Consider the following 25027-nt stretch of genomic DNA (forward strand, 5'->3'; position numbering starts at 1 on the left):
TAACTTTGTTGTCACTATAGATTTAAATCTAAATTTAAATATACCCATGTTGGAATATCATGTGACAGGCCAGCCCAGTGAATGAACATTTCCAGGTCTGGCCAGATTTGAGTAATATATCTGAATCATATGTTCTTATAGTGTATACAGCTCAAACTGAAAGCTCTCTCTGCAGTAAACTATTGCAGGCTCAGTAATAGCAGAAAACACTTTTTGCTCACTTCTTCTGTTTGACCACCATTGTTATCTCTACGCCAGCGGTGGCTCAGCTGGCCTGCATGTAAGCAAAGTTACTCACAGCAATGAAGCATCAAAGAACTCAACTGTGCTTTGTAAAGAATTGAATAATTTTACAAACTTTCAGCTTTATTTGTCACTTTGCTTGTTACAAAAAATAAAACAGAGTTAGCTGGTAAGAATTGGAATTTGTGGGTTGCGATTGCTTATTGCTTGTTTTCTGCATTAAACTACCTTGTGACAATTTGCATGAATGGATATCAGAAATATGGCTTTGGTTAATATTAACTCCCAGACAAATATTGTCTTGTGTAAATGGGACAAAAGCCAAAAATGCTGGAAATCAATGGCAGACACTTACTCAGGGTTAACTGGAAGCGTCTTCACTAACCATGTGACAGTGACTCATAAAGGGTCATTTTGCTGACTATCAAAACCCACAAAACGATATCATTTACTGTAAAAACTGTTAAGAAAACTCCACACTTAAAAACATGAAACAAAATCTTATTGTTATTGAAAAATGACCAAACTGATAAATGTCTTGTCAAAAATAATGAAATTTATTATTCTTTGAGTCCAGGTATGGACCTCTTAGGGTCGTGACAAATGCCCCAGGGCTACTGTAACATTTGTAATTGAAATATTTAGCATTTTATAGATTTAAAAACTTAAACCTGCTAATATATAAGATTCTTATGAAAATATGCAGCATAATAGGAGGAATTCAGATCATCTCGCCATTAAAATAAGGTCCAAATTAAGAATTCTGATCCAGTGATATGTTTATATCCCAGCATAGTGAATATTTTAACTTTAGGTATTTTAATGTTTTGATGCTAATACTTGTGTATTTCTACTTTTGCAGAGTCATTGCTTTTATTTAAGAGTCTAAATACTACTTCTCCATCTTGCAAGGCAGTTCTTAAACATAAAGCAGTATTTAAAAATGTGTGTTGTGTCGCTTTTCATGTTAGAACTCCTGTACGAGAGCACAGAGCTGCACGCGAGCCTAAAAATTGTACCCAGTATTTTCTATGCCGATAGACTGGCATTCATTTCTCAGCAAATACTCTGACTTAACTTGACTTCGTTTCTGAAAATGCATTAAAAAGAGCTTCATAGTATCATCACAGACCTTTAGATCTGCAGGGCTTTACTATTGAAACACATGACCGATTCTTTCAAACAGTATTGAATGATTTTTTTTTTTTCCACCTCACTGTTTAATGTTCACTTGCCTCTTTAGCTGAGGTCTGATATATTATCATGCAACTGCTGTGTGACATGCATGTGTGGAAATAGTGTCTTTCTGATGAGTTAGCTGTGACTCCTGGCATGTGATGTACTTCCCATTATTATACATTTTTTTTCTGCTTCCTACAAAAAGTGTAATGTAGTGATGAGTTTCCTATGCTGAGAGAAAACACAATAACAAATTGAACTATTCTCATTGTCTACTTATTAATAAAGACAAAGTATTGATAAGTGGACATTTTATATAGATGGTTTTTTATTTTTTAATTCCATAACATACATGCAGAAACATAGTGCACATAAAGTATACACCCTGGTAGTAATCTGTTGCCTTGATGCTTCATTTCTAGGTTACCAATTACCTCCTCCTGGCCTACATTCTCACACAAAAGGCTCACTGATAATGTGTGTACGTGTCCATGTGTGTGTTTAAACTCAGCGTTGACTTGGTCAGTATCCTGTGTGTCCAGTGCAAATGTAACATATAGTAATGTCAGAAATGGATGATGATTTCATTTAACGTTGCTCAAAGGCAAATGTTGGCGTTTCCCTGTTTGTACCTCATAATCGCTGAATAAAGACTGTTTTGCTAAATATCTATGAAAAGGGACTCATTCCAAGGAGCGAGTGAACTTGATCAGTGGATGTCTGTGTTCCAGCTTTTGTACCTTTAAGCTGGACTTGGGCACAGGTTAATGTTTTTTAGGCAGCTACTGATAAGATGTTGGCAACAAGGTGGCTGAGAGTCAATAGCTTGTGTAGTGCAGGTCTCAGCAGTTTATTAGCTCGTTTTTGTGCTGTGTGCAGCAGTTAGCATAGTATAGCATAGCATTGCATAGCAGCTAACATCATTTTATTTCATTTTTAGCTGTTTTACTGTTTAAAGAATATTCCAAATTTTTATGATGTTACAAAAATATGATTGTCACAGGTGAAGTATTTTAACGGGTTCCTATGTTTAAAAATTATCTAAAATTAGCTTATAAAATTAGCCAGAGCTGTAAAAGTCAAAGACATGTAGGGGTGGGGGGCTCTTTAACTTTCTGTTGTTGTAGAGAGTAATCGACTCAAGTTAAGCTGGGGCTGGGTCATACTGTCATGCAGTACCAATTTGAACCATAAGAGTTAAACAGGCTAATAATTGGGAGCACATTATGTGCACTGGTGGCACATAAATGTAGGTAGAGAACAAAGAAATATCAAAAGTTAGAAGAAAAACGGCACACATCACCCTTAGTGGTGAAAATGTTATTAACCCGTGCACACTGTAACTGAAAAAAATACCTTTAAAGACCAACCTGAAGAACTTGTCTATGTTTTGTGTTGCTACTCTCTAAATTATATGATCAGTGTGTTCTGTTGTGTCAATGGGGGGGGGGAAAAGATGGCTATAGACATATTTTTCATTTACTCATCTGCATACAGCAGAGCAGTTAGTAGTTGTTATTAGCATTTAGTTTCTGGCTAACATCTAGTTTGCCTTTACAATGTGAATGTTGCAATTTGATAATATTTAAAGCAACATGACAGTCTTGCCAACCAGTAGAGGTTTTGCAAGTGCAGCTGTACTGGCTCTGCTTGTGTCAGAGAACAGTTTTATTGCTCCATAGGGACAGTCTGTGATAATCAGTGAGTCATAAAATGCCCAAACATACAGAAATGTAATTTCTAAAATCAACAATATATAAAAGAAAAGCACACAATGTGATCCTGTCTAACCTTCAGCTAGAAAGTCCAAATTATGTCTTACTAGAAAAGCTAACAGTGCATGGATTAAAAGACTTGCCATATGTCCATATATCTGTTAGTGGTTTCTGTGGAAGTAACATCTTTGCCCCTATGATGTTTTTCTTTATCTTTGGCTCAGCCAAAAGGTGTCACTATAACTGCTCTAAACTCGGTTTTAGACAGATTACCTTTTTCTTGGCTCTATATAATATAATTGACAGTGGGTATCCCTAATATGGCTGGGTCAGGCATAGATGTCTAGCTGTGAACACTGAAGCCCCACCTACCTGTTGTTTAAATCATTTATTTGCGATCATTGGGGCAGCCAATGAGAAGAAAGTCAGCTTGAGGGGCTAAACTGAGACATGGGCTGAACTGAGGGGGCTACAGCATGCAAAGCTATTATACTAAATGCCAATGATAACAGTATGGACTGGAAGTACACTGTTAATGTACAGTATCTGCCCTATAATTGTAATAAAAGTGATATCATTGTCTCTTTCTCAGGTGATGTTTAAAGCTAAAGCCAAGTATTCACCAGAGCTCACAAAGTACAAGTAAGTCTCTTTTTAATCTGTAATATTTGTGTTTTTAAGTAAACTGCATTTAGTTATGCAGTATTCCCTTTAACCTTGATTATTTAAGACAGAATTCAGAATAAGTCATAAGATCCTTCTTCTGCTTATGGCTAGAGTCTCTCTTTTGTCTTTCTTATTCTTTATACAAACACACACACACGTGCGCGCGCGCAGATGGATTGCAGCTTCAACACTATGAATATTAATAAGTTGTGTGTGAATAACGTCACATTTTTGGCCATCCTTTTACTGCCTGTCTGTATTTGTCTGTTTCCCTCTCCAGGGTTCCCCTACGTTTGTTCTTCCTGTGTCTCAGTATATTTTTCCTGGTGGTGAATTTGACTTGTGCACTGTTAGTGCAAGGAGCTCTTGAACACTCTGAATCCCCGAGGTACACAAAAACCTTTAATCAAAACAAAACAGTCAATTGAATGTTTTCTACTTACTTGAAAATAACGGAGAAAACATTCATTCATAGCACAGTTTTAATTCTGAATTTTATCCCAGTATTTAAAGACATTAGCATAACCTCTGTGTTTCCAGTGATGGGAGTGTCAGACATGCAGTCTTGGCCCGGGTCCTGATCAACGACAGTCTGTTTGTGCTGTGTGCCATATCTCTGGCTGTGTGCATCTTCAAGATCGCCAAGATGTCATCTGCCAACGTTTATCTCGAGTCAAAGGTAGAAGGGGAAAAAAAGAAAAGAAAAAAGCATGAATTGTTCAGCTGCTTTTTCTTTAGATACACTGATATTACTTTCTTCTAATCAATAAATACAGTTAATACTCAACAATGTGAGATATTAGGAATTAATAATTTTGATGCTGATCATTCAGTGTCTTCAGATCATCCACTTTCCAACAGCACTGTTTGGGAAGTGAAGAAAACTGTAACCTGCATATTTTCGTCCCATCTGCAGGAGTCTGCCATTGTTTTTATGATATAAACTGTCTTTATAACGTAAAAAAACAATTTATCAGGGGAAAAAAAATATGATCAGCTATTCTGCAAACAGCCACATGGGGGCGATTGAGATATTTTATCCTCCTTTCCCAAAAGTCCCAAAATTTGAAATTATTTTACACTACCAAAGTATAAAAACTATAAAGTAACCTTTACACAGGGAATAGTGAATGAATGAACAAGGTGCTTCTCTGGACACAACCTTAGAAATCCAATGAGAAAATATCATATCTCTCCTATAGTTCAATCTTTGGCTGTAGTCAGACATTTCTGTCACGCTAAAGCATCTGTTGTACTGGTGGATCACATCGGTGGCCCACATCTGACAATACATTACAGGAAAGCTGGCCGGCTGATGCGTGAGCTTGTAATAAGTGCAGAAATTCTTCCTTTAGGGTACATCCGTGTGCCAAGCGACAGCCATCGGTGCCATGGTGATTCTCCTCTTCATGTCCAGAGCCTGTTATAATCTGGTGGTGGTGGCCCTGACCCCACAGGACCGATTCAGTCCCTTTAATTATGGCTGGTACAGTGTTTCTGATCAGGTACTGTATCATGTGTGTTAAGTTATAGATATATCGTGTGTGTGTGTGTGTGTGTGTGTGTGTGTGTGTGTGTGTGTGTGTGTGTGTGTGTGTGTGTGGACAGTCCATCTAAGGAGATTTGGTAAGATGATACTTAATGGGGTAAAGGGCTTTGTTTGCTATAAATAACTATGTGTCTGTGTGAACTGACCTACATCTGAGTTCAGGCTTTGAGATGGACAGAGCTTTTTAAATCATTCCATTGTGTATTTTGTGGGCAGGTACTGCACACGACAAACAGTAACAGATCTCTAACAGGAGTGTAATCTGATATTATTTCCTTAATCTGGCAGTCTAATATTCTTCTATCCCTTTGTGTAGCGTCTGAGCACTTTCAGTTTACATCACGAGAAGATATACGCATACACATAACAGACAACAATTGTGTGAATATTATTATTATTATTATTATTATTATTATTATTATTATTAATGATAATATGTATTATTTGGTATTTCTGTCTATGAAGATTATTTGCCACTAAATTACTAGCCAAACTATTCGATAAGTGTGTACTAAGTATAGCCCACCTGATATAAACCAATCCAGTACTTGTTTCAGCTTGTTTTCTCCTTAGTTTTAAACATGTGCATTGCTGTCAATGATGATCAAGGTTGCCCTCTGGTGGATACAGCATGGAACATCAACAGTCAAAACATGGTTGAAGGGTTTTGGTTTGGATTGGGGGGTTTTGTGGTGGTGGTTCACCTCCTTTTTGTTTTTGTTTTTTTTTAATATTATAAATGCTGATAATGATAGATTAGCATGCACCTAATCTTGGCCGACAATATCATTCCATATTGGGTGCTAGAGGCTTTGCATGATTCATGAGTGATATTTGTCTGACAGAAATATGCTGTTTTAACCTCTCTTTAAGTTCCATGAGACCCCACCCATCTGTTCTAATATTACGTAAACAAGGAAATTTTTTTTAAACGTATGTTTATGAGATAATTAATAAAATTAAAACCTACTATTTTAGCTTGAGCTAGGAATTGATTAGCTTAGCTTAGCATACAAACTGAAAGGAATAGAAACTTGAGGTTTGGTAATTTAGTAAATATTTTTAACTGTTTCTTTTGGAGTTTTTTTGTCTACAAAAAAGGTACATGTGTAAATTTGTAGGTAGTTGGAAGCCATATTTTTAAATATATAAAGGCTAGCAGTTTCTCCGTGCTCCCAGTATTTAGGCTAAGCTGCGATAATTGCTACATGGCGCTAGCTACAAACTGGAACTTTGATATCAGAGTGGTATCCATCGCTTCTCAGCCTTCTTTATTATTTCAATATTTTAAGTTTTTTTTTTTTTTAATTATTATTATTATTTTTAATTTTTTTTTCAGTTATTTGCTGCCTTCAATATGTTATAGGTCAAAGAAAATATCTGTAATACAGCGTGTTCTTGTTAAAGGCTGACGTACAGGAGATCAGCGGTGAAGCCTACATTGTGTTTGGGATCATTCTGTTCTTCTGGGAGTTGCTGCCTACCAGCTTAGTGGTGGTTTTCTTTAGAGTCCAGAGACCCAACCAAAACCTGGTAAACTAAGAAGTTAAAAATGCTGTCTCATGTAAACTTTTTCAAAAGTTGTAAATTTGAGACAAAACTTAAATATGTCTGCATCTCTCAGGCTCCAGGAGGCATGATCAACAGCCATAGTTTCAGCTCCAGGGCTTATTTCTTTGACAATCCCCGGCGGTACGACAGCGATGACGACCTGTCCAGAAGCATCAATAACAGGACTGATCGGGCCAGGTGGGTATGAACATTTGAAGTTAAAAGTCACCATTTTTAAATCATGTTAAGCTCGTCGTTTAAAAAAATGTGTTCTCTCCCATCCTCAGTCTCCTGTCCACCACACCCCAACCAGGAGCATCTAGTTGGTATGGCTCCATCCAATGTAATGCACCTTTAGCAGCAGGGGTGTCATCTGCCCAGCAGCCACCATCTTCCACTGCGCCGCTCCTTTTTGCCTATGGAAACATCCAGAGTCACCATCACCACCATCACAACTACTACTCCACCCCCCAGAACAACTACCACCATCACCATCACAGTAACTATTATTCTACGCCACAGAATTATCACTGCGGATCACAGACATATTTCACCACCCCACAGAATTAAGCTGGAGTGGTCATAAAGATAAAAAAAAGAAAAAGGGGGGGGAAGAAAGAAGAGGGACTAATTACTTAAAATGTTTTGTTTTTTCCTTGTCTGCATTCTGCTTAACAAACAGTGTCATAGCTTGTACTTGTACAATTTTTTTTCTCTGGACCAAATTGTGCATCATAATTGGTTTGCCAAATAATTTTGGAGAAATGTGGGGGTATAAGGTTGGCACACCATGACTACTTGCTTTTTGAAAGCCATCTTTAAACAGAAACCATGGAACAATTTGCAGCACTAGTGGCTAATATGCCTACAAATGAAGATGCTTTTTTGCTGTTTAATATTTTGGTCAATAACTTCTTGAGATTGGAACCAATCATCGACTGGGAAAAATCATCACCCTTTCCTGGTCAATTCCACTCAGACACTATTTATTTTGACATATATACGATAATCAAGCAGGTATGTAAGCTAAAGTGGCTAATCATGAATCTGCAACAGTATGACAGTGACGAGTTTGGGACGTCTTGTCAAATTGTTTGGATCATGTGATGGTTTTTGCAATAGAATTGTAAAAATGCAATTATTTTAATTGGCAGTAGGCTAAGTTGGGAAAGGGCACAGCACTGCAGGTGGGCTTTTTCAAAAGAAGAACCAATTCAGTATGCAGTTATCGCACATTAACACCTCTTTGCACTTTTCTGAAAGTGAAATATTTCTTAAGCGTTATTAAATAAATGGCTACGCAAACACAAGAGTCATCAGCTGTAGCCATAGCTAAAACCTTTTGACAAGCTAGCTGCAGGAGAGAATGGTGTGGCTAGCAGCTAACAAGGAAAAAATATTTTGTGTGCCTGCCACTGTGTACTGATGTAGTTACATTAAAAAAAAAAAAAAAAAAAAAAGATGAAGCTAATAAAAAGTTTAATTATCATTCCTTGTTTTATTTGCCACGCAGATGGTTCACCTGAATGCAAAAACAGCCTAATCAAATTAAACTGGCCAGTGCTATTTGGCTAATGGACTATGAACAGAAACCAGAAATCTTGTAAGCCTACACATTCCTACATATGCATACTTTTTTTTTTTTTTTTTTTTTTTGGACAGAGATTTGTTCCCACAATTGAGATCTGGGAATGGTTTTTCACAATCCTCTTATGCTATAGAGAATGTTCTTGGGAAAGTTCAAACCTTTGTCATAATACCATTATAAGCTAGGCCATTAAAATCTAACCCTTTAAACATAGGAGTATCTCTTCACTATGAAAACTAAATTATGTACTTTTGCAAAAGACATTTCAAGATGTTTATCACTCTTAAGATCTAGTTTTGACAGGAATTAGCGTTTGCTAATTTGCCAGTGACTGTTGATTCAGCGAGTGCTAGGTTATACAGAGTGCTGACACTTTTGTTAATCTGTTTAGCAAGAAAATTAGCAGAGACCAAGAAAATGCAAGAAGCTAATGATTCCTTAGCTTCATGTGTTTTCATAACCAATTCCTTGACCAAACAGATTGGTAGGAATCTGTTTTTAAAGGCAAATTTATTACTTTTGTTAAAATGTTTCCGTTAAATTGTACCACACAAACAGAAAGGTGTACAAAAACTATCAAAAACCTTGCTACTTTAAGCTGCTGAACCACTTCTTTACTGGCACATAATGTTGGTTGGGTCAAATAAGTTTACAGTTTTCAAAACTTGCAAAATACTGTTACATTTAAAGGTACTTTTTGTCATTACCCTCTGAAAAGTTAAATCAGCACTTTCACCACCAGGAGGCAGCATTTTAACAACAGGTGTACTGAATTAGGTTCACATTTCTGTTTAGCCACACCCTTGTGTCCTCAAGAGGCATCTAGATTGCCATTAAAACGAATGCATACTTAATGACTTGCCTGATTGACTCAGAGCGCCCTCTTGTGTTTGACATTGGTATTACAAAAATATGGGCTAGTTCAACTTGGCTGATATTACTTCAACACAAGTCACATATGTTGTGGACATGAAGTCATAGATTGATTCTTTAACTTGTAATAGGCACCCTTTTTTTTTTTTTTTTTTTTTTAAAGAGTTATGTCCAGGAAAAAACCCCCAAAACAGTCAGATTTATATGTAGCAGCTGTATGGGTATCAATCTCAACAGAATCAGCCCGGTTGAGGAAGACTGTTTAACAGATTATTGCCCGAGCCAGACTTCAACAAAATCTGCTTGGCTTCTAGAGAATGCCGATGTTGATGAAACTGCTGATTTTGGATACAAATTTTAACAGCTACATCCAGGCAACCTTGGACAAAATCATACAATGAAAATTTGTGAAAATGTAAGACTGGAGCAAAAATTCTATCACATATTCTTATGTGAGAAGAAGAATTAAAATATATCATAGCTTCATCTCAATCACAATCTCACATCATACATAGGAGATTATATCATCAATATGTGGCCTACATCCAGTATTGGACTATAACTTGGCCCTTACTGTTCGTTTGGAAGGGAAAGGTTCGGTGAAACGTGACCAAAAACTTTTATGGTACCTAATTCTTTGCGAGTTGTGAGGCGACGATTTGCACTTAGAAAAGAAGTTCACCTTCAATTTAAAAAAAAAAACAAAAAAAAAAAAACCCTTTTCAGGGCCTGAATGTAGGTTTTTCTTCTCAAACCTTGTATTTTCTTCAGTAATCATCTTTATTCTGTATTTTACCATTTATCCTTTTGGAAAGGAAAACATCAATGTGCCATCACGTCATCATATCTAATAGTTTCATTCCTTAAGGAAAATATTTTTGCACAAAAGAAAAGGTTGAATGATGTTGTTAATTGTGTCTGGCTATGTAATTTCTAATTGGTGTGTGAAGTAATTTGAGTCTGTGTGTTATGCTTTTCTACATTACTGTTTATTCTACATTAATTTTTACTGTCTAACAGATTATGCAGTTAATTTTTTTTGCCCCATTGTTCTTCATAATGTTTCAAATGTTCCAAATCTCATAACAGACTGCAGCCTGTAAGCTTCACTTTTAATGGAACCTTTTTGCTTTATGACCTGGCTCACAAATCAGAATCCCTCAATCTCTTCTGACTGAAAGAAAAAATGTTTCCACATGGTTTTGGAACACTTCAACAGACTTGTAAATGACCATGCAAACTTCATACCACCAAAAGGGGGGGTGGAAGCAAGAAAGTGTCTGTTTGGTTCACTTTTGTGGAACAAATTAGCAATAAAATCGTTTCAATTGCATTTCATGCTTTCATCACTTCTTCAGCAGGTTATACTGGATATTCTGAAACACAGTGAAAGAAATGAAGTTCTCATTTTTCTTTTTGGCCCAGCTGCAGTGGAGAATGCATGTTTCTGAAACGGTGCACAACAACTCAGTTTCCTATTTTCGTTTGAAGCTAGTAATACTTGTGTAAAAATGGTGTTTGCTCTTCCTGCTACAAAAAAGCAGTGATAACTGTTTCATGTTATGAATTGTTTCATCTGTGGCCATAATGAATGTAACCTACTGTGCAAGAGATCACTAATGATGTATGCAAGAAAAACACTACCATGTTTGAATAAAGGCCTACTGCACTGTTTTTAAGATGGAAATCGTTCATGTATAGAAGGTCCTCATTATGTTTGCTAACATGGATCTGACCAGTTCTGACTTCGCCTACGAGTACACACAGCAGAATTGACCAGCTAACAAGATTATGGAAATGATCCGAACTGAAGGTGAGATGTTAGCTATTCCTCAGAGAGCTGCAAGATGTAGCACCAGAAAACATAACAGCTTTGATTTCTGATTAGATTTAAGTCTCATTTTCCCTGGAATATGTAATTTCTTTTCATGTTGTGCACACAAAAAATAACAGCACATTTTGGCTCATTTAGCAAATGTCCATTCTTTTATTTATTTATTTTTAAACTGATTTGTGATAACTGCAAAATGCAAGTTCAAAGTACACATCCTCGTGGCTTAGACTTAAATTTGGTTCCTGAATTTACTTATGCAAAACAGACTGCAATATAACATGGACATAGCCAGTGTTACATCACCTATTGGTTACTGAAGTCTCGTTGTTTAACCCAGTGTATTTTCACTCAGCTGCCTTAACCTCCTAAGACCCGAACTCTTCCACGGTATGCATTTTTAATTTCTCTTTGATATTTGGGCATATTGGGGCCCAATGAATGTAAAAACAAAGAATTACCAGATTTTTTTTTTATTACCTTATTTTTGTTTTTAAGAAAAATAAGAGCCACACATGAGGATATTCGTTTAAAATTTTGATAGAACAGTAGCAGTATAATGTCCTCGTAAGTGGCTATCAGGCCCTTGTAGAGCAAAATTTTGTATTTTGGTCTAAATAACCCAAAATGTGATGTCCACATATGTGGACGCCAGGTCCTAGGAGGTTAAAACTGTTTTTTTCAAATACTTTACTATGAATAACGTTTTTTAAATGAACTTAAACTTGTTTTTCAGTAGACTTTTATACCACTTGGTTTTCTACCTGAAAAAAACAATTTAACCTATTTTAGCCCATTTAACAGAAAAACATTTTTACTCATTGATTAGTGTGTAATTATGTCTCCCAACAAACTAACGCATTCTCATAAACTTAGGATTAATCAATTAAAAAGACACAGGAGTGAGCACAGATTTATCGAAGTTGCCATGCTGCCCCACCATCTGGAATAAAAAAACCAACATGGACATCGCCGTTCCACCTGACTGCGTTTCAAGTATGTCACTGGAGAACAGCCATATATGTAGTGCACCTTGTAAGTTATTAATTTAAAGATCACAAATTGTAGGGTCTACCTTACAATATAAAGCACCTTGAGGCGACTGTTGTTGTGATTTGTCGCAGTATATAATTAAAATTGAATTGAATTATAAACTAAGATTATGCCAGCAACCAGTTCAAAACTAGGATTATGCAACTGAACTGGGAGGGGCAAGAAAACAGAATTTAGTCGACTGCTGTCTACTGACATCTAGTGGTGAGATTTTACACACTATTTCTAAAGGCACTTTTCCATTAGTACCTACTCCGATGGACTTGCTACGACTCAACTGGTTTTTCATTACAACCCAGTGTGCATGCTTGTTGTTGTAGAAATGCGTCTGGGTGTCCATAATGTAATTAATATGTAACATGAATGCTATAACAAAGGTGGGTGGGGTGGAAGCTCTGGCCATCTTTTATATGCAGTCTGAAAATCTCATCCAAAACTGGGTGTTTTCTTTTTGTAAAACATTGTGAGATACCATTAATGGGTTTTAATGACTTAAAGTATTAAAAAAATAAGGCAGAGAGTCAAAGATGCATTTCCAGTGTTCCCAAGTTCTCAGATTTTCATAAATGGATCGATTAAAAACGAAGCTGGGGGGGGGGGGGCAAAAAACCCCCACTCAGATTACACCTTTAACAAAAAAACAAAACAAAAAAACCCCCCAAAACCCTAATGATTCTTCTTGGTAATTCCAAGAATACTATTTTAGTTTCTTGCTGCAAAGAGATTAAACATTGGGCTTAAGCCAAGCTGCCAATGTGCTTGGCAGCATTCAGTGACAGACCTCCCTTTATTAAATCAAACACAGATGGAAGATTTGAAATTACAAACAGCATAAAAAACACCATATTATTAAAAACATACAAGGCATCTTGATCATTAGGTGCTGGAGTCAAAACAGATCCAAAGCTGAAATGAATCAACCTTACCCCCAGTGTGCAAAAGCAACACATACACACACTGAGAGGCAGAATGAATGAAAGCACTGGCACAAACACACAGGTTTGCAGTTAGAAATATCCAGGAGAATGCAATGATATAATTACAAGAAGACATATGCTGGATTAAACCTCTTTAGTAAATTAATAAAAGCTGCAGCTTTTACCCCATCCTGTGTTAACAGATCTGCAAAGCACCATGCAAATGCCAAAGCAAACAGATAAGTGCACCTCCACACCTCAACAGTCATCAAGTTGTCACGTTTAACACAGAAACAGGTTGTTAAGTAAGACTTGCACTAATATTGTGTAAGATTAATTACTTCCCATCAGGATATATTTTGGATTTATTCAGCGGCACATACTTGCATTACTGCTCAGATTCACACTTGTGAAGCATGATGCTGTGAATGGGTTGTATTGCTGCCACCTTTGAGAACTGTAATCATTATGCAGCATGTTGCTTGACTAAGTTTAACAAAGGCTAATAAACTCTTTGTGAACTGGCTGAAGGGCTAATGGAGACCAAATGTATGGCTACATGAAATGACTGTGTAAGGCATATATTTTCCCAGTGTGGCACTTGGTGAATCTGAACGTACTCTAAACAAGCAAGTGGGGTTATGTAACATGTGATGTGCTGGAGAGGAGCTGACAAGACATGGTTAGCTTACCTAGCAGTTAGTCATGATGCTACAGTGCATAAACTGCCCATTATGGTTGCTGTATTGGTAGCATTATGCGCAAACTGTGGCGCGACCACAGCCCTGTCACTGTGTATACTAGATGGGTGTGCACTGCTGTTTGTGAGGGCAACTATGGTAAGTGTGATGGGTCCTTACCATTAACCATGTAATGCCACGTCACCGCGGAGTTATTAAGTGCAGCATCTGTAAATGACTCATTTTGCAAATGCCCAGAATGAGGCCGCGCTCTGACTGACCTATTAAGGAAAAAAAATTTTTTCACAGCACAGCTGTTGTCTTTTTAACTGCTATTATAAAAATCTGGATTCTTAAAACGCAACACCCAACCCCATCCTCCACACGTTTCATTAAAATCTACTCATTTACGTTCAATTAAAAAAATCTATATTTTCAGTCTTTAGCAATAAAGATGCAAATTTAAAAAAAATTTTTTTCAAGGAATGTTAAAACCAAGGATGTTCTCCGCTTTCATCTCGGGATCTAAAGTCTTGCTGAGTTGTTCTCTGGGTTGAGTTTGAAATTTTCTGCGAGCGGGTGGGTTAGAGTTCAAAGTTCATCGTCATCGCTGGTCTCCCAAGATGCAAGATTTGGAGATCTCCGAGGAAGGAGTTTGTGCTTCTGTCAGGAATCCTCTCCGCCTTCCTGGTTGATCACATGCTGGTATCCCCGGCTGTTTATTGGATCCTTGTGCCGACAAAGAACGCCGAGGAGGATGACAATGAGGACGAGGAGCACACATCCGGTCACAGCCAGGCTGGTGATGACCACTGCAAATATGAAGAAGAATGCAAAAATGGTGCAAAACTGTTTTAGTCTATATTTTTTTTTAATGTTTACAGTCAAGTGTGTCATGTTTTATTATGTGTGAAGTGCTCACGTTTATCTGTGTGTTTTGAAGGGAGCTGACACTCTTTGTCTCTGTCGTCTGAGATGAAGACCTTTGTAATTGCTACAAACTCATCCAGGGGGCAGTCAAGGGAGCAGCCCGGTAACTGAAGCGGGTACGGGGGCTCCTTGGTGTTGTTCCGGTAAAACATGGACACTGAAGCAGAGCTGCGTGGACACGAGACAAAGACTTTTACAATTTTACAAGTCCCATCATCCCACTTAAATATACTGTTATCAACTCAATGGAGTCTGTTTTACTGTGATGCTTGCGTGTGTGTTTACCCGTTGTCTTCCCTGTAGAGCTCAATCATGAGACAGGAGGCATATGGCGGCTGTATTCCATTAAATACGCTCAAGCTGGCCAGCAGAGCGGCTACAGTGGTGTCATGCTGTGAGGCACACAGACACACACATATAAAGAATAGTATAGGACAGCTTAAGCTAGCTTACTTAGCTTAGCAAAAACCAGAAACAGGGAGACTGCTAACATGGCTCAGTCAAAAAACAAAACAATCTTTTACCAACAATTCAAAAAGTTACTAATAAGTCTTCAAACTAGCTCACCGCTGAGAGCATCATCATTTTCAGCTGCTGTTTTGGGTCTGGAACGGCCATCTTGGAAAGATTCTTCACGATTTCACCCAGCAGCATCCCTGAAAGACAGACAGTAGATACTATTATCCCTTTAATCCTGTAGCCATGAATGAAAGCTCGAATCATTTAATAAATCTCCTGAAAAAACAAACAGCATTTGCAATTATTGCTCCTTCTAGTGAGTGCTGTGTGCATTTCTTCTTCAGTCACCTCTCTCACTCACTATGTGATAATAGACTCTCTGCATTGAATCATATCTTTTATTAATCTGTCTCTCTTCCACAGCATGTCTTTATCCTGTCTTCCTTCTCTCACCCCAACCGGTCGCAGCAGATGGCCCCGCCCCTCCCTGAGCCTGGTTCTGCCGGAGGTTTCTTCCTGTTAAAAGGGAGTTTTTCCTTCCCACTGTGGCCAAATCGCTTGCTCACAGGGGGTCATATGATTGTTGGGTTTTCTTTGTATGTATTATTGTAGGGTCTACCTTACAATATAAAGCGCCTTGAGGTGACTGTTATTTTGACTTGGTGCTGTATAAATAAATTGAACAGAAAAAAAGACTTTGTGTAACACAGATCCATTGTTATTCAAAAAATGATTAAAAAAGGACAACATGCGCCTTCAGACATGAACACACTGCAGATCATCATCAAGCCGTCACAAATACTCCCTTTAGTGTTGGATTTTTTCACCTACTCTTAACATATTTTTACATATATAAAAACCATGAGAAAATCAACAGCACCGCTGTTTTTAATTTATCGCATTCATGATGCTACTCCAACCTACTGCCAGATTAACCCCAGAACACCAACGTAGGGTGACTTATCCCACAAATTAAATTCTAAAAAACACAGAACTGGGCTGTAAACAACCACAGGCTGACTCTGTATGAAAGCAGAAATCTTCATTATATCTAATCTAAAAGTGTGCTCGACAGTCCTGTCTCTATAACTCAGTGCTACATGTTTGTTACCAGAGAGTAAGAGCAGATTACGTACTGTTTCTGTAGCATGCTCTTATCTTAATCACATTTCCGTTTTTGAATTTTACAGAAACGGCACGTTTCACATATGCAAAAGTAATACAGAAGACCCTTGCCAAGTCACAGTGCAGAGTTCACAGATTTCTCCTTAAAAATGAACTAATTACTGTTCTTAGAAACAGAATTCACAAATATACTCCAAAATTTGTTTAATGGCTTTCTTTGTGTCAATATATCATTTTTCATGTGTATTAATGCTAAATTATTAATACTATATTTATATTTTAGTACTGTAGAGCGAACACAAAGCAACTGTAATACCACTGTACTCAGAGGCGGGAGTTTTAAAAGTATCCAATCCAAGAGTGCTATTTATCTGTACTTACTGCAGATGGAGTCGAGTATTCCTGCATCATAACCAGTGTTGGGTGTAATGTGTTACTAAGTAACGCGTTACTGTAATTAAATTACTTTTCCACTGAAAAAGTAGAGTAACTAATTACTGTTCATTTTTAGGTATTTTAATTACAGTTACTGTCAATGTACTTGCGTTACATTGTAAAATAATTAAACTCGCTGAATATCATTGTTTAATTTCAATAATTTGTCTTCTAAACGTAGAAGTAAACTCTGCTGCTTTAACATCGTTGCAGTGCAGGTGCTCGTCATTTTGCGCCAGTTTGCTGCATAGTCGTATTCTAAAGCGGAAGATGTCGGACTTGGCTGAAGCGAGTGGCTGTTTTTTGAAATGGACATATTCCCGACTCTTCACTTTTCTGAAACAAGCAGACAAGAATATTAGAGTAATATGTAAGCTATGTCCTGGGGAGAAAAAACTATCGGCCGCTGTTAATAGCACGAGTAATCTATAGAAGAGCCTGACACGAGAGCATAGACGAACACTTCTGAGTGATCTTTGTTCATCATCCATGGATAACACCGCGGCAACTCCTGCTAAGCAGGCAAAGCCTGATTTTACTTCAGCAGCACAGAAAGCGTCTGAAGGTGAGCTTAAAACAATGATTGCAGGCTACATTGTGGAAGAGATGCTACTGCTGCGTACTGTAGAGTCTCCGTCTTTAAAAAAATGTATTTATTACTTAAAGAGTTTAATTTCTATTGTTTGCCCACTCAAGGTGTATAGGGATTTTAAGAAGTATTTAGTTAAATTACTTATTTAGTAATTAAGTCACTTTTCTGACACAGTAATTAGATAAGTATTTTAAATACAATATTGACTGAGTAATTAGTAATTAATTACTTTTTTTAAAGTAACTTACCCAACACTGATCATAACAAGTGTTCTCATGTTTTTCATTTCGTTCTTCTAAAAACTCTAACAAGACACCCAAACACATACTTGGGTTATTGGGGTTTTGTTTTTTTTTCAAACCACATCTTCTTGTCAGGCTGACGCTGAAACATAACAAATTTAGTTTTGGTAGCCACACACACACAGACACACACACACCTCCCTGCAGCCGACTCTTCTCCTGCTGTTCGTGCACCGCAAATATGACCTGCAAACATGTCACATTAGATAATATTAGTAAATATCAGTACTGAGATCAGAAACTTTAAATGAAAGCTGAGATGGAACCACAGCTTTTACCTGAAATCCAAAGTCTTTGAGCTTTTGGAGCTTCTTCATAACGTCAGGCGAGACCCAATCAGGAGCCGTCATGTTGTGCTGAGACTGGAAGGGGGGGGGGGGGGGGGCAACACAGACAGACATAAAGACGAGTTTTTTCATACTTTCCTACTTAGTTACTCAGCGGTTGCACTCTGTGTCCCAGCTGTACTCTGCTCAAATGAAAATTAACACCATTTGGTGTATAAATGGCACCTTTTACTTTACTTTATTCTCACTAAGAGTAAAAGTGTGAACAGTGTAACAGTGGCACGCCACTGCTCATGCGGTCCACCTAAAGTCAGGCTGAAATGCAGGAAGTGAGACAAGAAAAATGTGAAACTGCTGTGAGCAGCACTTTGCTGTTCCTCAAACATTGTGTTACCAAAACTGTTCATCGTTTCCTCAAAATGGTCAGTTGAGTTATCAGAATAAAACTCATGTGACATATGAGATTTGTCCTGACTAGCACGGTGCTGTTATTTTGAAACTAAAGCAACGTGACGGCCTCTTTTAGCTGCATATCTGACAGCAGTAGAAAACATTGGATCATTTAAAACTGGGCCTATTCTGCTCTGACATGTTGCTGCTGTAAATAAAAACTCAACAAACCGGCTGACAGAGAATTTGGCTTTCCCTTGGTGTTTTTAGTGTGTGTGTGTGTGTGTGTGTGTGTGTGTGTGTGTGTTCTTACCTCACAGAAGAGAGTGTCATACACACTCCAGACAGTTTCCACAGTGGTGTCCTTCAGCCCCGTTTTGTTCCTCACCAACTCTATGATATCCTGAAGAGAAGAACAAAGCAGACTTGTGAACAGTGTACCTCCAACTCTTACTCTTTATTCTCCAATGATAAAAAGTCATTTACAGTCATGTGAAAAAGAACATTTTCACAGGATTGTATGCATTCTTTGAAAAACCAAGTACACCCATGATTCAGTAGCTTTTAGACTGGAAGTAATCATTTTCTGTACGACTTTGTCTCTCTTTGGGTCGCTGTTCTTTACAACATTGCTTCAGTTCATTTTGTTTGTGGATATTTGTTTACGCAAAGCTCTCTTAAAGCCCTTTGAGGTCTTATTTCAGCCAGTTTGAGGTCTGGACTTTGACTACGACTGTATCAACGCATTGATTCTTTTGTTTGTCAGGATTGTTAGTGTGCCTGGGATAATTGTACTGTAACAAGACCTGTTTCAGCCAAGCTCTGGAGTACTTTGGTACACAAAGAAGTTCTTGGTCCCAGGTCCTCTGGCTGGAAAACAAGCCCAAATCATCACCCCTCCACCACCATGCTTAACAGTTGATATGAGGTATTTCTGCTGATATACTGCGTTTGGTTTTTGTCAAACATCTTCATTTAGTACTTTGGTCAAAGCTTTGTGATGTATTTAAACACAGTGTTGCAAACCTAAGTCATGCTGCCATGTCAGGAGGTTTTCTTCTAGCAACCTTTCAAAATAAGCCGTACTTGTTCAGTCATTTTTATGACCATTTTTCTACCCTCCTGAACTTTAACATTTAACATGCTAACTGAATTTGTTAGCGAATTTGCTGGGAAGATTCCAGCATTTTGTTAAAATAGCTAAAATGCTCCAGATCAGTCAACTGCCAAAACCTCTGCTTTTATAGGGGTGATCACACTTGATTAATTCATTAGCAGCACCGAGCTGCTGCTAATCCTCTCAATTTCGATGAAAGCCATAAGAATGCACTTGAGTTTTTCACAAGTCTGCTCTGTGAAAATTTTCTTTATACAACGTTTGGGACAATGGCACGATTTCCCCTTTTGTATCCCACCATAAAGGATTTGAATGAAAACAAAGCAATCACAGCATGACTGAAAAGCAGGCTTTCACTTTTTCTCTAACAAAACTAAAATATAAATCATTTAGGAAAACTACACTTAAAAAACAAAACAAAAAAAAACAAACATATACAGTCGATTTTTTATGCTTAAAGGTGATTGGCCAATGATCTGTTTTAAGGCCAGGTGTGGCTCATTTTCACAGCATTCGATGAGAGAAAACGTCTAAAGTTAATTCCATTTGTTTAATTTCCTTATATTTATAATTAGCTATCATTATATAAGCATAAAAACATGAAACTGAGTGCATTTCTAAACAGTCAATACATTACTATTTATATTAAATCGCTTGAATTAAAGCTGAGTCTATACGTCTGACCCAACAGTAATGGATAGATATACTAAAGAAGAGAAGCGGTACCTGGTACGTTGCAGTAACGTTTAAAAATTCCTCCGTGTGTTCGGTTTCATTCATCAGCTGCTGGTAACGAGGACAGTCTTTCAAAGGAAATGAGAGAAGCTAAAAAACAAAAAAGACATATTTCAGACACCGACTAACTTTTCGCAAACATAAACAACTTCAAACAGCAGTGACTTCATACACTAACCCTCTCTTCACTTTGCGGCACAGTGTGGACAGGTATCGGCTGCCACTTCAGGTTAGGGTTGAAGACCTGCTGGCCGCTGGGAGGATAAAGACCTGGATGAGGGGGGAAAAAAAATATGGCACGCCAAATGAGAAGAGTACCAGAAACAGCAGTATGAATATTAGAAAGAAGAGGTCTTCGGACCTGCGAGGTTGGCCTCGGCACTCATAAGGGTGCGATCGTAGTCTGTACTGCGAACTAAGATCTGAAGACAAAAGGCATTAAGCAGGTTAAGATGTATTCTTAAATATTAAGAAACAAACTGCACAAAAACAGAGGCACTCTTCCGTCATATTACAGGAATTTGTGCGCTGGTGCGAACTCTGAAGAGGCCTCTTCTGTCAAATATTAACAAGAGTCACAGTTTGACTATAAAAGCTTCATGACGACTTGTCATGTGGACTAAAAGTGAAAAGGAGGCTCCATCTCACCTCGTGCCGGTTGTAGGATGCATTGAGGAATTTTTCGTATCGAGTCCTCAGAAACTGGCCCAGCTCAAAGTGCTGCTGCATCCCTATCTACAACGACAAATATGAAATAAGTTACACTCTGGCTAAAGTAGCAGAACTGTAAAATCATGTAGTATGTTAAAAATCAGAGTAGTATGGGCCAGCTGGTTGGTGTTGCTCAGGAGCCTGGCTGCAACATTTTGCATGACCTGTATTTATCTCATTTATCTTTTATTTTTTGTACAAACTTGGAAAACAGTAATCTAGCTTGTACCCTGAACACATTTTTCTGTATCAGCTTTAGCTGTGTGACAGCTCTACTACACACAATACTGCCTGCTGTAGTAAATGTAGATTTAACAGTTTACATTAGAATAAAAAGCAGTCTTGGTTATACCTGTGACAGCTGACCAAAGCCCTGCGGCCAGTCGCTCTCTTGGTGGGGGTCGGTGGGATAGGCTTTGACTGGTGATCTGTCGCCATGCCGAAACAACTGGAAAGGACAGAAGTTAAAGAAAGAGTGTCATGAAAAACTGGCATTTAAAACAGTTTAATTTAATATTTTCAAATATTCAAAGCTGCACAAAGTGTGCTCTGTGTATCATTTATACGCACACTGAAAGCCTGACAAATCATGAAATATTATTTTCCATCTTCATAAACATATTTTTAAAGTCTACCAAAGGTGCTTTGCATGAATTATAACGAAACAAGCTCTTACTCCTGGTGGTTCTGAAACTGTAAATCAGTAAACAGGTCAAAAATGTGTGTGTTTGGATTTTTTTTTTTTTAGGAAAAATATTTGCCCGACAGTGCACATCACTGTTTGCAACATCTGCAGCTTATCTTGCATATACTGACAACAAAACCTTTGCTCTACTTTTATCAGTATCACTGGTGGACATAATACCCAGTCAGCAGACACCTGAAACTGCTTAGCAAACACTATAATGTCAAACCATTAGGACAAATGGCTTTAACACCAGTCCCCTAAAAACAGCACGGATAACGACTAAATGCAGTTTGTGTCATATTTAATAATAAGAAGGCTACAGTGAAACCTGTATTTATGAAGCAGGTCTTTTATGAACCCTAACATTGGTATGAGGGTTGATTACGATCAGTTTCAAGTGAAGGAGATCCTATTACAAGCAGTTCCACCTAAACATCCTACAGTACACATCAAATGGTTTTAAATTTCAGCTTTCAAACCACTCTAGAGAAATGCTGCTTTCTAGTTTACACAAGTCTATTTGAAGAGTGGATTATCCCTTTCTAATCTTATCTGTTCTACAATACAGTCTTGGCTCTCCATGTAAGTTTCTAAGAATGAGTCCAGGTATATCCTGATCTCCTATTTCACACTATGGCAACATTTTTGTTGCCAATGCCTGTTAAAACACATTGGGAACATGTGACCTGGAGCTCTCCCCAATACACAAAGTGTTAAAAAACAGGCAATTTTCCCTTTTCAGTTGGTAGTCTTAGACATGCAAAAAAAAGATCCTAATGTGCACCACCCATAGAGCAAGCAAAACACATATGGACTGGAAGACAACAGAAAACAGTACATCTTGCAGTGTATAGCTCATTGTTGCCTCTTGAAGACAATAACTTCCTTATCCTTAAACACTTTGTTTTTCTTTAATGAGGCATGCCGGTGTTCCCGATCATCTGTAAATATTGGCTCTTTTGTAGTTTGTGCATCTGTTCTTTGACTATTGGGCTCATTCTACACTATCATCACTGTGACCTACATTTACACATTTATTGTTCGGGTTTTTTTTTTTAAGTGTTTGTGTGTATCGACAGAGCTCATTCCAACTTCATTAAGTTCGCTAAGTTGTCACGTCAGAAAGGTAAGGCCTGTCATGCAGCTCCTGGTGCCAGCGGTGACATTAACATTACAGCCCACAACACCTCAGGTTTCTTACTAAAGTAATGATAGACACTTGCTAACAGAGTTAGCATGTAGTGAGGATTCCTGTAGTGGTTTCGTCTGAAGTCAGTGCACACCGTGCCATTTGACAATTTCTAATACTTTGACGTTGACATATTCCTTCAGTGTGCAGTCTTAGAACGGGTTAGCATTGCAGCCTTCTAGTTCAATACGATACTAGCTACTGGTGAGAGGCAAAACACTCAACCTACCTACTAATTTCCTAATGATAATTATTCGTGAATGTATTATTTATATGCCGATGTTTCTAAAAGACTCCAAAGACTTCTGCCAGATGTCATTCCTAGACAGGAAACTATACATGTTGACAAGTAACCGATGGTTACAGAAAACCTCCTAAATTATAAATGTAGTTCCGCAACCGTCTACACACTGTGGAATTCCGCACAGCTTTCGCGGCGTTTCAACACCTTCAACGTTACTCACCACAGTCGTATACACTAGTTTTCTTTCTGCCGCGGCTCGTCCACACACACAGGTCAGTGTGAAAACAAAGAGCACTGCAGCTGGCACCATGTTTCTGTCTGTGTCAGCAGAGCGCTAACCTGTCTTGGCTTCAGCTGCTAACTGGCTCGATTTCCTCTCTTGTGCGCGCTGGGTCAAGTCAGCAGCAGACTCGAATTACATCGGAAGTCGTAAAATAAACTGGCAATATTTTTAAAGGAAATTAAATTTAAAAAGAGGAACCATTGAGGTGGGCGTATTTCTGCTATTTTCATATGTATTCATAAAACCGACGATGATATTTTTCATCCACATTTGCTCCATAATTACTGGGTCAGATTTTATTTCGAAACGATAAACGGAAGTGACAGAGCAGCAATTTTAAATTGTTATTGATCCCTTTATCCCTAGTCTTAAAGTGTATATTTATTTTCTTGCTCTTCTTATAATTATTGTTTGTTTACTTGCACTGCTGTAACTGGAGCCTCGTCGTCTCGTCTGTCTATATACTGGACTGTATGTAGCGGAGATGACAATAAAGTTTACTTTGACTTCAGCAGCGAGGAAGCGCACCGAGGGCTCTCGCGCTCACTTTTCGCATACAGAATTTCGAAAAAACATGCAAATTATAAGTCTGTATCATAATGTCGGGTGTTTTCGTGTTTGTTGGTTTGTTTTTATTTTGTTTTATTTTGCGAGTTGGTTATTAGATGCTGCTCCAGCCAGCCAGAGAATCCCCCGCCGCCCCGCCCTCTCCTCCCTGTGCCGCAAGCAGCAGGCACCTCGCCCTTACTCCCAGCAAATGGGCGATAGAAAACCGATCGGTGCCTATGCCATCCCCAGTATGCGCTGGCATGACGTCGGGGCAGCATGAGTACGAGCAATTTTTTTTTTTTTTTTTTTGCCGATGCCCGTGATGCCGCCCCCCACCACTATGCCGCCCCGGGCAACCGCCCGTGTCGCCCGTATCAAAAACCGCTACTGGATAAAGTACAGTATCACCGCAAATATGGTGACATTTCTTAGGTATATTTAGATTTAGTATACATAATGAGTTTCAGTGATATAAATAGATTATATAATTTTTATACAATTTATATATTAGATTATTTTACATTATACAGTTTGCTGTACGTTGTGTTTTTTGACAACAGAAAGGATTTTATAGCTTTACATAAATAGAACTGAGCGCAGGGATTTATATGAACTTGGAAATGCAACGTGGAAGCCAAATGCAGGAGTTACATTAATATTTGTTTGTTTGTTTATCTGTTCATTATTAGATTTTGTGTGTAACAGGAGTTTTTTGTCTTTTCCTAAGATTGTTATTCAATTGCGCCATTCTCATTTTCTTTGTTGGCAGCAAGAAGTGCAAAGCTCAAAGATGTTTACACCACAGCTACCGATCCTCAGGAGGGCTCAAAGAGCTGGAGGGCTTTCTTTATCTTTTGTCATCATACAATAGTAAAGTAAAATGAGGGCCTTAAAATTGTGCAAATTAACAGGTATTTATCTGTGGGTTTAGTTGTATATAAAATACTTGTAGGAAGCTGTACCAGTACAAACATGACAGTACAACAGAAGAGTAGGACGAAACTCGTAACATAAACAACAATTATGCATTACACTTCATGTTCAAGATTGTTACAAATTGCTTCATGGATTTGCTTCTGAAGAACTCCTATGTTGGCACAGCAGTTGAGGAGGAGGGAAGGAGTCCATAGAGCACACGGTTGTAGT

At 38.0% G+C, this 25027-nt stretch overlaps 2 protein-coding genes across 2 annotated transcripts in view; one reads left to right on the forward strand and one right to left on the reverse strand.

The window, feature by feature from the left end:
• Positions 1-8363, forward strand: part of gpr137c (G protein-coupled receptor 137c) — a 14757-nt gene extending 6394 nt beyond the window's left edge. The window contains exons 3-9 of the mRNA XM_082525701.1: positions 3730-3779; positions 4084-4191; positions 4344-4482; positions 5159-5308; positions 6760-6885; positions 6977-7101; positions 7191-8363. Coding sequence (XP_082381827.1) covers positions 3730-3779; positions 4084-4191; positions 4344-4482; positions 5159-5308; positions 6760-6885; positions 6977-7101; positions 7191-7473 — 981 coding nt within the window. The 3' untranslated portion in view covers positions 7474-8363. The remainder of the gene's footprint in view (positions 1-3729; positions 3780-4083; positions 4192-4343; positions 4483-5158; positions 5309-6759; positions 6886-6976; positions 7102-7190) is intronic.
• A 4622-nt stretch (positions 8364-12985) lies between these two features.
• On the reverse strand, positions 12986-23618 carry acp2 (acid phosphatase 2, lysosomal). Its single transcript, XM_082523585.1, has 13 exons — positions 23270-23618; positions 21281-21376; positions 20866-20952; positions 20579-20639; positions 20396-20487; positions 20209-20307; positions 18679-18768; positions 17967-18050; positions 17826-17874; positions 15343-15431; positions 15061-15167; positions 14768-14943; positions 12986-14657 (listed from the first exon to the last, which is right to left on the reverse strand). Exons 1-13 carry the CDS (start codon positions 23357-23359, stop codon positions 14512-14514), a joined length of 1266 nt encoding a protein of 421 aa, XP_082379711.1. The 5' UTR covers positions 23360-23618; the 3' UTR covers positions 12986-14511.
• Positions 23619-25027: the final 1409 nt, after the last annotated feature.

Source organism: Aulonocara stuartgranti (assembly GCF_965226115.1).
Source record: "Aulonocara stuartgranti genome assembly, chromosome: 23".
Taxonomy (NCBI): domain Eukaryota; kingdom Metazoa; phylum Chordata; class Actinopteri; order Cichliformes; family Cichlidae; genus Aulonocara; species Aulonocara stuartgranti.